The 13871-nt window shown below is 43.4% G+C and overlaps 1 protein-coding gene across 1 annotated transcript in view; it reads right to left on the bottom strand.

Annotated features, from left to right (window-relative positions):
* DNASE1L3 (deoxyribonuclease 1L3) overlaps window positions 1-13871 on the bottom strand; it is a 136748-nt gene that overhangs the window by 46191 nt on the left and 76686 nt on the right. Inside the window, exons 3-5 of the mRNA XM_069206562.1 lie at window positions 12925-13023; window positions 12128-12240; window positions 8680-8792 (exon numbers count right to left, since the gene is read on the bottom strand). Coding sequence (XP_069062663.1) covers window positions 8680-8792; window positions 12128-12240; window positions 12925-13023 — 325 coding nt within the window. The remainder of the gene's footprint in view (window positions 1-8679; window positions 8793-12127; window positions 12241-12924; window positions 13024-13871) is intronic.

Below are 13871 nucleotides of genomic sequence, written 5' to 3'. Positions count from 1 at the left end.
CAGCACACATAGAAAGAAGAAAAAGCCTCCTCGGATTGTTTTTATGGAGGAAGCTGAACACTTCCTGCACAAAAACTATCCTGCCTACAACACAGACACCCTTGCACCATGGTGAAATGGTGCCTGCATTGGCACTAGGCTGCCAAAACGTCGCCAATACAGAGGCAAAGGGCAGGACTGAGTTGTAGTGCTTAAATACGGTGCATTCCTGCCCTTACCCTTTGAGGCAGGGCAGCGCAGATAGTAACATTGCTGCACTGACCTGCTCCAAAAGCCCATTAATATGGGCCCAAGTATTAGACGATACAGCTGTGCATTAGTACCACATGATGTTCTTACTGGGCAATTACTGGATTGTACCCAGTGCATCTCTGTTGCATGTTAAGTTTTATAGTTTTACTTTATCTTTCCTGTTTGTGTCTCTTCCCCTTCTCTTCCCCATTCCATTGTACTTTTGGTTGGCTCCATCGAGCGTTGACATTGTATTGTCCTTCATGACAATTGTAAACGTTTTTGTCTGTGTCTACGTTGTAAGATGAGTTATCTTGAGGACAAGGAATGGGGTTGTTCCCCTCATTTCAGTCCTTGCTTCTGTCCTTGGTCTCCTGAGTGGGATGCGTGCTGCCATTCTTTCATAGACAGTTGTGACAAACGCCCCATAATCAACTGTTAGCCTCAGGACCGCATTGGAGGACTGGTGTCCTGTGGCACACCTCAGTTGTATCCAGTACCGGTGGCTTTTGACTGTTCCTGCACCATCACTGAAGCTCGCCACTGAGGGTAACGGAGACAATTATTCAGCCCCCCTGTACCTCCAAATTCCTTTTTTCCTGCCACAGGACTTCCACTTCCTCCGTTACCTGTTGATCCTCCCCTGGGAGTGGAGCACCATAATCGGCTCTTGTCATCACCACCAGTGAAAGCTTTTCCGAATGACATCCTCAGAGGCAGACACCTACTACTTGCCTTTAACTGGCCACCATCTTATACATTGGTTTCCTCAATATTACTTGTTTTTCACTGCTGACCTTAGCTCATCACTCTCAGTAAATACGAAGCTATAAAAACACTGTAGACAAATAAACAAAGACCTTCTGACCAGCAACTACAATATTGATTCCTGCCAAATGTTTCACTTTGTTTGCTGTTAATTGCCAATATTCACCTAGTTCTCGACCTTCAGTGAACACACTTTTCTTTAACAAACCTATATTGTGTTCTCATCTCATCACTGACCCATCATGCAGTTTGATTCACCACAAAATAAAGAAGACTATCCTATCCCTTGGAAACACTGGAACGCAGAATTACAAGCTTATCTTGTGGCCATTGATGCAAGTAAAATGTCAGTGGAATGCTAAAAAGGCTTCCTCCAAGACTACCTAGGGTCAGAAGGTCAGGACATCTTTCACACACCACCAAAGGCTGAGGCACGTGAAAGTGAGGAGGAGTATAATGATTTTGAAGAAGCCGTATTGAGACTGGACAATGGGTTCAAACCCATCACTCTGAAATGTTACCACTTGTACACAAGAAGCAAAGGGAAGATGAGTTTTTTGATGAGTTCATTACAGCTTTGAGAGAATTATCTACTACTTGTAATTTTGATGAAATGATACATGACCAGTTAATGGTCAATACTAAAGGTAAATTAATCCAAGAGAAGGACTCGGCACACTTTACCACCTCTAACCAGTGATAAAGTGCTTGTGCTCTCTCCTCTATTTAATTGACTAGTAATTCCCTAGGAAAGTGCTAATCTATGTACCCATGGCCTGTAAATAAAATGCTACTAGTGGGCTTGCTGCCATCATTGTACCACCCACTTAAGTAGCTCTTTAAACAAGTCTCAGGCTGACCATTGCAGCCTGTGAAGGCAGTTTTAACCCCTCGGGTGCCCTGGGCGTCCAAATATAGGCCCCCGGGGTAAGCGCTAGCGCTCGCCCCGAGGGCCTCGCATCCCCCTCCCATGGGCAAGAATGGAAAGAGAGTCGCTTCCCCTAAACACCACAGCCCCGACCCCTCCCAGTGACGTCTGATGACGTCAGCCAGCGATCGCGCGCTGACCTCATCAGAGGTTGCCTCCAAACGAATAAGGGAAGAGGCCCCTTGGGCAAGGGTCACTCCCCAATGGGGGGCATTTAATCAAAGGCCATTTCTGCACACCCTTGGGGTAGAACAGCCTATTTTAATTAGCTCAGCTATCCTGCTACTCAGCTGTCCTGCTGCCTGAGTGAGAAGGACTGGACCTGCCCTACCCTAAACCATACTCTCGCTGTCCTAAAAAATACCCTGACCCTCCACCCTAAAACCTACCACACCCTGCCCTAAAAACTACCCTGCCCTGTCCTAAAAACGACCCTGACCCACTACCCGCTCCTAAACCCTAAAACCTACCCCACCCTGTCCTAAAAACTACTTGCCCTGTCCTAAAAACTACCCAGCCCCCCTGCCCTGCCCTTAACCCTAAAAACTACCCCACCCTGTCCTAAAAACTACCCCGACCCCCCGCTCCCACTCTGAACTCTAAAACCTACTCTGCCCTGTCCTTAAAAATTCCCCACTCACCCCAGCCCCACTTACCCAGCTGCTGCATTCCTCTCTTGGGTGTTTCTGCTGTGCACCTGAACCACACATATGCATGGTGCCTCAACCATGCATTTGTGGGGTTCAGGCACATGCGAGGTTCAGGCAAGAGTGGTATGCTACACGTTGCTCCGGCCGCGTAGAAAAGGCTGTTTCCCCCACTGCTCAACCCATCCTCCATGAGAGATCTTGCAATGCTTTGCAACCAGGATTTAAGGTACTTTGTTCAGAGGGCCTAACCTGACCCCTGTATCCTGCCCACACTCCATCACGGTCAGGCTGAGGTTGTAACTTTGCCCCTGTCCAGTGTGAACAGATAACCAGAGTTCGTGCTTTGTGCTTCTAAGCACTATTTTTTCCTAAATCTTTAAAATCTCTAAATTTGCATATCATTGGTTCTACTGACTGGATTTTTGTCATTTGGTGTCAAACAATGTATTTAAAATGTTACTGATATATAGTAATCTCACTGATCCCAGAAAGCTTGCAAAGGAGGCAGACCTCTGGGCCAGCCACAGAGTGTCCAAGGAGGTACCTGGAATTGACCCCAAGAAGGCTGGTTCAGGATCCCTCAACAGAGTGAGGGGGAGGTTAAAAGTGACTCAGTCAAGTCCCAAGGTACGGTGGGGGAGCGGGTAGGGTCCCAAGCCCCTTCTTAGAAACAGGGGGGGGAGGTTCTAGTGAGAAGTGGACTAGTGTGCTCTATTTCCACACCCACTGCTTTTGAGTGTTCCCAGTTAGGACACAAGCAATGGAACAAATAAGGTGGTCCAGCTTCAGATGTGGAAGTAATTCACACATAACATCTTACAAGTTTATCTTCAGGAAAAGAGTGCAATATGTGCGACCACATAGGTCATTTTCGCCGAGTATGTAAGGATGGCAGACCTACAGAAGGACCAAGAGTTAGACAGGACACCAATATGACGTGAAAACTTTGAATTAAAAACTTCCAGAGTTTTGATTGTGTATGGTAAGTCAGAGTCCATTATTACTACTAACTCATGATTTAACACTTGTAATGTGCACATTGGTGGTTTATCTATTCCCCCACCAATTTTGTTTTGCTCTTGGATTGCTAAAATCCAAGGTGTAGGTTTATGGTCAGGGGCCAGCACAGGGAGGAAGTAAGAGTAGTTTCAGATAAAAAAGTTTCTGCTGCTCCCTTCAGTGGACTCGCTATCACCTTGTACTGAGGGTGAGGTGTCGCCCACCCATAGAAGGGACACCTGAGAAGCAGGAACCTGGCTGCTACAGAATACTCTTTTGTGGGCCTGCAATTGTAGTTAAAACCTGCAAGGGGATCCTTCTGAATGGCTGGTCAGCTCCAAATAGTCTTCTCTGGGTGCTAATGGAAGTTACTGCATTTTTTACGGGCAGTGTCATATAGCTCGGACAGCCAACATGTAGATATGAAAGACAGTACCCTATCTATTAGATCCAATGGACCAAAGTAAAGGTAAGATTAATTATGTACGGAGGTAGATGTGGAAATTGCATGCTGTAATACTTATCCCATCTACGTTTCCCCTGAGAATTTGAAATCCAAGCTTGCTAAAACATTTTTACCTGTTCACATGGGTTGGTAGTACTCTCATGAACACTTGTCATGGGCACGGGATGGACTTTGGAGGAGCAGGTTGAATGGTCACACAAAAAATTTTGGCAGCTATTTTTCTTGTTGCACTAGTATCCTGTTTATATTTCACTCAGTCACATAGTGCCCGAGGAGTAACAGGGCTCTATCACTCATGCATATAGATATGTAATCAGTGATGCCACCAATTATTTCATGAGATGTCATAAGCACTGCATGGCGGGATGCTAGTTCTAGTTTAATCAGTAAATTATAACTGGTAAATTTCTGTGTGTTTTTTTTGTTCATGCTAATTGTTAATTATTACAATGTTTCTTTCAGTGGATTTATTTTATTTGTTTAATATAACCTAAATTCTTAGTACCTTACCTAACTATAACATTACTTTAAACTTTGTTTTGTATTTTTCAGTGAATTTCTGAGGTTCTTTTAACGTAAAGTAAAATATTATGACCAGACCTAACTATAATATCATACTAACCTTTGTTTTTTCAGAGACTTTCTGGGGTTAGTTCAGCATAAAGTAAGATCTTATCACCTCACCTAACTAGAACGTCACTTTAACCTTTGGTTTTTTCAGAGCCTTTCTGTTTTTTAAAAATCATATTTACCAAACTCCCTCACTGAGCGTACCTTTTGATCTAGCGCAGTAAGGATTCTGATGTACCGCCTGCAGATAGGCCCTGTGGCCAAACTCCTGCAGGCAGTCAACCCCTCTCCAAGCATGGCTTTGCGCCCTGTGGGTAGGGGCAGATACCAGTGAGTACCACCCACAAGGGCTAGTGGGTGACCATAGCCCTACTCTACCGCCTCCTACCTTATTTTATTTTTGTTTTCAGGACACAGGGACATAGTCCATGTTTCCTGTAATGGTGGCTGAAACATTTTTCTCAATGTTGCAGCCAGCCAGTCAAATTGCTCGGTACCACAGGACAGTGTCAGTCCCACGGTACAGAGACAGCAAATAGAGAAAAAAAACTCTTAGCCATTTTTTAAATTTGTTGGTCCTGTGGGACACCCAGAGGACCAATCAGTAGAGTGTTGTACAATGTAGTGGCAAAGAGTGGTGTACAGTCAAGTAAGTACAGTTCAGTGTTGTGTAGTGGAGTGTCATCTAATAGAGTGGCAAAAGGTCTTGTACAGCGTAGTGCCATGCAGTGAAGTTTCGTAGAGTGTCATGTTGTACAGGGGACTGTTGTACAGTGTTGTACAATTGAGCAGAGTGTTGTTGAGTGGAGTGCTGTGTTAGTGGAGTGGGGTGCCAGAGAGAATTTGAGTGAAGTAGCAAAGTGTCATACAGTGTAGTACAGTAGCATAGAGTGGATAGAGTGGCATAGACTGTAGTAGAGTCATGTAGAGTGCAGTTGCATAGAGTACGGGAGGGTGTCTTACAGTGGAGAAGTGAAGAGTGGATTGCACGTACAGTGTATAGTAGTACAGAAGAGTGAGGTAAAGTGTTGTGCGATGGAGTAGCGTGGTGTAAAGTATAATAGAGTGGATCTGCGTGTCGTACACTATCAATCAATCAATCAATTAATCAAGGAATTTGTAAAGTGCACTACTCAGCCATGAGGGTCTCAAGGCGCTGAGGGGGGGTGCTGCTACTGCTCGAACAGCCAAGTCTTGAGCAGTCTCCTGAAGGTAAGGAGGTCCTTGGTCTGACGAAGGTGGGTGGAAAGAGTGTTCCACGTCTTGGTGGCGAGGTGCGAGAATGATCTGCCGCTGGTTGTAGTTCTGCGGATGCGTGGGTGAGGTGCTTTGTGAGCGTGGGTGAGGAGTTTGAAGGTAATACGCTTGTTGACGGGGAGCCAGTGCAGGTCTCTCAGGTGGCCTGTGGTGTGGCAGTGGCGGGGATGTCCAGGATGAGGCTTGCAGAGGTGTTCTGGATGCGTTGCAGCCTTTTCTGGAGTTTGGCCGTGGTTCCTGTGTAGAGGGCATTGCCGTAGTCCAGTTTGCTGATTAGTGTACAACACAGTAGTACACTAGAGTGGACTGCTGTGTTGTAGAGTGGAGTAGAGTGATGTACAGTGAAGTACACAGGCATAGACTCAAGCAGAGTGTCATAAAGTGGCACAGACAGTAGTAAACATTTGCAGAGAGAGCTATATAGAGTAGAGCAGAGTCTTGTAGAGTGGAGTGGCATAAAGTGGTGTGTCAAACAGTGACGTACAGTAGAATAAAGTATCGTACAGTGGAGTTGAGTGGAGTGGAGGTGAGTGGAGTCGTAGGATAAAGTGAAGTGCAGTGTTATACTGTAGAGTAGAGAGGCATAGAGAGGAGTAGAGTTGCCTGACATATTGTATAGTCAAGTAAAGTGTCACAGAGTGGAGTGCTGCATTGTACAGTGGAGAAGACCGCATGTCATAGAGTGTTCGAAAGTGTATTAGAGTGGAGTGTCACAGAGTGGATTAGAGTGTACTACAGTGGAGTGAAGTGGGGTACAGTAGAGTGAGTTACAATGTAGTAGAGTGAAGTGGCATAGAGTCTAGTGGAGTTGAGTGGCATAGAGTAGCATAGAGTGAAGTGGTGTAGAGTGGAGTAGTGAAGTAGTAGAGTAGGGTACAGTGGAGTAGTGTGTCATAGAGTAAGCAGTAAAGTGGGGTGGAGTGGTATTGAGGGAGTTGCGTAAAGTGGTGTAGAGTGTGATACATTGGCCTGGAGTAGCTTGCACACCACTAGAAAGACTGGAGTACACTGTTGTACAGTGGAGTGCTATAGAGTACAGCATTGTGGGTTAGAGTAGAGGGGCTTTGATTGTTGTTAAGTCGAGTAGAATGCCGCAGAGCAGAGTGGGATGGAGTGGAGTTGGGTGGAGTAGAGTGGTATACACTGGAGTAGCGTTGAGTGGATTGGCATTGAGTGGAGTGGTTCAGTGTGGAATGGCATAAAATTGAGTGGCATTGAGTGGAGTGGTGCACACTGGAATAGTGTGGAGTGGAGTGGTTTAGATTGGAGTGGTGAGTCATAGAGAGTTGGAAAGGGTTGTAGAGTAGAGTTTAGTGGAGTGGCATACAGTGGAGTACAGTGTTGTAGAGTGGAGTGCCGTACAGTACAGTGTTGTAAATTGTGGTAGAGTGTAGTGGTATGGAATGTTATAGATTTGAGTGGCATAGTATGGTTTAGCGTGGAGTAGTGGATTACAGTGAAGTAGAATAAAGTAGTGTGTTATAGAATAGAGTGGAGTAATTGTGGCAGAGTGGTGTAGAGAGAGCGGCATAGGGTGTCGTAAAGGGTCGTAGAGTGTCGTAGAGTGGCACAGAATTGAGTAGATTGTTGTAGAGTGGCACAGATTGGAGTAGACTAATGTACAGTTGAATGTAGGGGTATCAAGTGTTATAGAGTGTTGTACAGTGGCACAGAGTGAAGTAGAGTGTTGTAGAGTGGACTTGTATAGAGTAGAGCTGAGTGCTGTAGAGTTGTGCATCATAGAGTTGAGTGTCATACGGTGCTGTAGAGTGGGTTAAATTGTTGTACACTGGAATCGAGTTGAGTGGGGTTTTTGTTTCTGATATTCTGCCTAAACACCGATGCCCATTATGTGCCAAAACATTGACCTCTCAAACACCCTCAACAAATACCCAGACTCCACCTTGTGTGCATCTAAGCATCCACATATGGCATTCCTTCTGATTTCTCTTCATTCGATGACCTAGGAAGCACACTGACATCCTTCAGAGTAACCTCATAGGATCATAGATGAAGACCATTGCACCTCAACCGCCCAGCCGTTATGTGGAGGAATAAATAGAAATAGCAGGTCAGGTGGTATTGATTAGTGTAATCATTCTGTGCAAGGGCTTTACGCCATGCATCTTAAAGATTTTTCGACCTCCTCGGAGAATAGGATTATTTATGTAATGAGAGGCTGTTATTAAATTTAGCCCTTTAGCCGTTTAGAAGGAGACAGAGAGATCTAAATTAGGATGTGATATATTCTACAATTATCTCTTTGGTCACTTAGACATTTCCACAGTAGTAAAGATAATTTTTCCATAATGCTCTTTTGTAGTGCATGCTGAAACCAGCGCTCTAGGAGCAGCATAATGCCTGCATTGAACCTTTCTTAATTCAGTATTATTGCAGCAAGCAATAAGACACCGGTAAGACCACTAACAACTGACATGGCTTAGAACAGTGGTTTCCAACCTTTTGACTTCTGTGGACGCTCACTGTATCATTACTGGAACCCAGGGACCCCCATTAAATCATTCTTGGAATCCGGGGATTCTCCACTGAGTCATTACTGAAAGCTGGGGACCTAATCTTTAATATTATTAAATTTTCTGAGCAGTCGTGGACCCCTGAGGAGGCTTTGAAAAACCCCTAGGGGTCCCCGGACCACAGGTTGGGAACCACTGGCTTAGAAAATAGGTCTCTGATTTCACATTTCTCTTCTTTTGAACTTTTGAAGACACATTAAACTCAGTATATTCCGAGGATTCCTAGACCTGTTGAGAACTTGACCTTTGCAAATGGGATGTGTTACTGTGACTCACCGGTGACGGCCAGTGCTTTTTCACGTCCATGTACACATCATACAATTCATCAATCTCTCGAACTGCAGCCTCTGGTGTTGTATGTTGAGGGATGATCACAAACTCTTTTGCATCTAATCATAAAAATGATAAATTAAAAACGTATTGTACACTTCAACTTGTCTGCCCTGTTTTATTTGTTAAATTATATTTAATGAGGCTAGATTATTTAATAAAATACATAACCTCTATCCTTACAGGACCTTTTACCTGCAGACTTACATAAGTATAATAAATATTTGAAAAAAAATCAATACCCAGACTTTATCTTACAAAACTCTAAAAGCAATTCAATTTAGAGGAGAGTGGTAGGTCTAGGTGGTGGTCTAGGTGCCACTTGAAACACCTCCAGCTCCGCCATTAGTTCTGCCCAAGCTGACATGTTTGTAGAACAGCTGGCCTATCTTTTGTGACCGCCATAAAATTGTAATTACCTTCGTTTTGGCGAACCAGATGAAACATGCTCATTTGCTTATTCTCATTATACAACTTAAACTATTGCTTCTTAGAGTCTCAACATGTACTATATTGCAGAGGACTAAGAAAAGCCTAGACTTCACCAGCAGGGTTAGTAGCCTGAGTCGGGCTCTCGCTTTGCGTCGCCCACTGACTGTCTATTCAATGCACCTGGAGGACCAAGCTCACCTTCTCTTCTCCATCATCTGCATGTTGATACACCTAGCCAGAACTGGTTGAAGAATCATGTCAGTACGAATCTGCCTGCTAGTGGTTTGACAGTGGTTGGTGCCTAGCTGTGCATTCATTTGGACCCCTTGTTTGTGATCATTCCTTTAGGTTTAGGCCCTGGAACAGGCAAGGGGTGATGGCTGGCTTGGCAGGGGATGCCCTCACAAGGCCACTCCATGTGCCACTCCTCTCTCCTCAGAGACAAGCTTCAACTCTCTAATCTAGTGAAGTCTACTTACAGTATATGCTCTGGTACATGCAGGGTAGGCAAACAGGTAACAGCGGCCACCTTCAATCATCCTAGAAACAGTTACATTATCATTTATACATCATTCTTCTTCTGTAAGAAGATACACGTGAACTTCCTCCAGGGCTTGCAAACATGCCCCTTACCCTCTGCTCTGCGGGGCACCTGCTGCAGTCACACGTGTCTCTATATAGAACCTGGCCATATAGCCATATAGCCTGCACTCGCCTGTGGCCTCCAGTTCCTGCTTGTTCCAGCCTGATCCAGTTGCTGCCATTTGATCAAGGTACGCCACCAGTGTCTGGGTTTTCCCGCCCGGGTTTACCAGTGCGCCATTCTTCCCACCAAGAGAAGCCTCTCCTACCCCAGGACCTACTTAACTGAGGCCACAGAGCAATTGTGCAGTGGATGCACGCAGCAGGCACGTCAAAGGCAATCCCATATGCGCCCTTCCACTCCTAGACCATGCCGAGTGCCAGGAACCCTCGCCCCATGACCATCAAATGCAACACCACAACTACAGCCGTAGCTGCTACCAGAGCCAATGAACAACTCCAATACTCCTCCACCATCCTCCACGACATCAACAACACCCCCCGCAAACACGCTACTGCCACGCATTCCCCAGCACCACAGTATGACCTTTCTCCTACTTCCGTGGCGATTTCACCTGTGATGCCTCACACACAACACCACTACCTCCAAATAACCGGCACATGCCACCACCCCACATCAGTTGTCTGTCATGCTCCTTAATGTCCGATCCCTCTGAAAATACTCCACTAAAATCTGAGAGTTCCTAAACAGCAACATACCCAACCTTCTCTTCCTGATGAAAACATAGCTCAGCCAAGCCTCCAACCCGGACATCACCACAGCCATCCCATCTGCCTACAAAATCATATACCAGGACCAAACCCACAAGCAACTACAAAGACATGATTGACTGTATCATTGCCACCTCCACGGACTCGGACACCAACCTCATGAAACACCTTCAAAATATGAATGGACTACAATGCCATCATGAGGGGAAACCTCACCTACTATCTCCTGGGCCCCAGCTAAATTCTGCAACCACATCGCAAACTTCATTGCTCCCCTTTTCATGCGATCAACCAACTACATCCTCCTTGGGATCTTAGTTTCACCAGGAAGACACCACAGACTCCAACTCCACAGCTCTTCTTGACAGGCTCAGTAACCATGGACTCACCCATCTCGTCCAAAGACCAACCGACACAGCAACCCACACCCTTGGCCCTATATTCTCCTCCAACTACTGGCTCACTACCACCCACTTGACCCTGCTCACATGGTCCGATCACATCATAAATTTCAAGATACCCACCCATGAAGCCACCCTGCCAGAAAAGCCCAAATTACCATCAAGACACCAAGGCAATTAGAAGAAGAAAACTGGACCAAGACCCTACAGGAATGCCCACTCACCCAGGCCGGGAACCTCGATGTTGTTAGACACCAGGGCTCTCTTTCACATTATAGAGACCCAGCCATCAGATACATTGCTGCATCCATTCCTATGACATACAACTCAGGTCTCAGACTGTAGAGGTATATAGAGGCTGATGTAACATATTGGACAATGTGTAGCACAGGATGAATGGAGCGCTTAAGTCGATGGTACACACAAAACACAATGACATTTTTGGATGATTTTACAGCACACTCAGTATTAGAACTGGACAATCCCCATGGCAAGTGAATATCTTGTACACAAGCAACATGATGAGTAGGAATAAGTAGCAAGTACATACCAAGACATTAATTTTCCTCATTGTAAGGTATACATTGATATCTGGATGTGAAAGTGATTGTAGTGAAAGTGGCACAATAACACTTTATGACAGTGTTATAACTTTGAATGCATTCTTAGAATCAAGATGCAATAGACAGTCACTGGTGTCCTATCTTTGTCAGAACACAGTGCACACATATTAGGAGTTAAAGAGACAACACCATCTGCCTGCCAATGATTTCCCTCTCAACCTTGACTATTGAAATCAATAGGTGCAGTAAAAATCTTTACAAATGTCAAAGGGTCCTTGTGGAAATCTGAAAATCTCCTGGGAACTGACTGTAAAACAAGTCTGTAAGTGGATACACTTAACTTAACCTGAATTTGTTTGCTTATGCTGGACAAACCTTTTACCTTTTAACTGAAATTGTTATGGAAGTGAGCTCAGTTCAGCAGGTACCGTTTCCTTTGACAATGGTGATCTTTCAGTTATGGTGTGTTCTTTGATATGGACTCCTCATCCTTTCCAATATATTTGCGATTAGTAGCTCCAATACTTGGAATTATTGCTACCCATTTTGCAACAAGGTTGAATCAACCAGTAGACCCCCATGTCTTTAACAATGGAGGTGTTTAAATCATTTAGTTGGTATTGTCTGCCCTCCACCAACTTAAGATACAACAAATTTGGCATTGAGATGAGATGGTCATCTTACCAGTTGTTGCAGCCTGGAACCAGACTACGAAAGGCTCCCTGGAGAAGGCATCCACATCACCAACTTTGTCATCAGGGTACTGATACACAGCTTTCACTGAAACCACCTGGTGCCTGCAGCATACAGAAAATAGTGAAGATTTAGAAGCTTTACCACACTCTTAAATTACATTCTACAAACAGTAAATGTTACAAAAACCAAATACCTTACTTAAGGCAAATATTCTTTGAAGTCCAGGCTCTAGGTTTTTAATGCAATATTTACATATAGCATTTGCTCTCACTTATTTATTGCAATAGACATTGCCACTACAGTTTTGAAAGTAACACCAAAAATACAGTTTAAGAACAATAAAAGTAAACATTTGAAAGCACAAGGAAACTCTTAAGAACATGTAGCCTAAAAGGGTTGCAGTGGACATATTCTCTATTATAACTAGTTAATTAAATTGTATATGTTTATGAAAGTCAAAAATACTTTTAAACAATACCAACTAATTAATAATAACTTGATCCATAAAAGCCAAACCGTTAGTTATACAAAAAAGCAATGAAACCTATTCATTATTTAAATCATATTTAAATAGGACATTGAAACAAGCAATGGTTTATAGTTCCTTTTTATGAAATCATTACTTGACTACAGTAATAGATTCATTATATGTAATATATCCAGTTTACTAGATAGGAATGCCCAATTAACTGAATCTATAGCCAACATGAGGTGCTATGTCTTTCAAAAAGTATTTAAACTTCAATGGTGATATCCGGTGAGAAAGATATAAGACTTATACTTACTTGTAAATAAAAGCATATTGTTCTTTATAGGTTTTTCTTCCGAGCCGTTGGCTGATGACATACTGATACACATCTTTTGTAGTCTTTGTTTCTGATTGTCTAGAAAATGAAATAATTGTGACATCAATTTATGATAGGATTACAAGCCTGTAGAATAATGTCTGCATATGTATCTTCATTTCTAGTATCTCCCACTTCAATGAGTTCCTGATATGGGCAGAGTATTTAACCTGTATAATGTATATTTTCATTTTTTGGAAAACTCCTTTATTCACCTAGACTGTTCATAGTTGGACTGCATATGATTATAGAACAAATTCTCTTTATGTGATCCATGTGATATCGGAGACATGGAGTTGAAGGGTTAAAAGTGGATGGGGCAACATGTGGATTGAATGCACCATTTGCATAATTTATTTATGCAACCAAAAACTACAAATATGTACATTACTGTCTTTGACTGGACTCACAATTTGCTCCTAATTTGAACCCTGTTATTGGATTGAATTTCTTGTTTTAATAAATATTTTTTGCAAAATATCAAAAACAAAGTGTATATGAATGATAGTAGTTTTCTACTGAGAAATACAAGATTGCTGATTTTTGGAGATTGTCTAATTCAAACAAAAACATTGAGCAAAGTAGTCTTTCTTTTCTTTTTCTTCCATGCAGAACAAAACATGGAAATGAAGGGAGTCTCACAGGTGACAGGGGCATGAATGGAACCCTGCCCAAATATGAGGAGAAAAAACATGTTTTTTTCTCAATTGACTGGGTATAAGCAATGAATAACCATGTTTTATTCAACAACATAAAAGTGGAACAGCAACAAGGCTTATGGATATTATAGCCAAGGTACTCATAATTTCAGTAATGCTCTGGAGACATATTATTGCTGTCACTGTCATTATTAACAACAATAATGTTGTTGTTATTATGCGTAGTAA

This window comes from Pleurodeles waltl, chromosome 9 (genome assembly GCF_031143425.1).
Source record: "Pleurodeles waltl isolate 20211129_DDA chromosome 9, aPleWal1.hap1.20221129, whole genome shotgun sequence".
Classification (NCBI taxonomy): domain Eukaryota; kingdom Metazoa; phylum Chordata; class Amphibia; order Caudata; family Salamandridae; genus Pleurodeles; species Pleurodeles waltl.
Note: the sequence above shows the minus strand (reverse complement) of the source record. Positions and strands in the feature narration are given on the sequence as shown.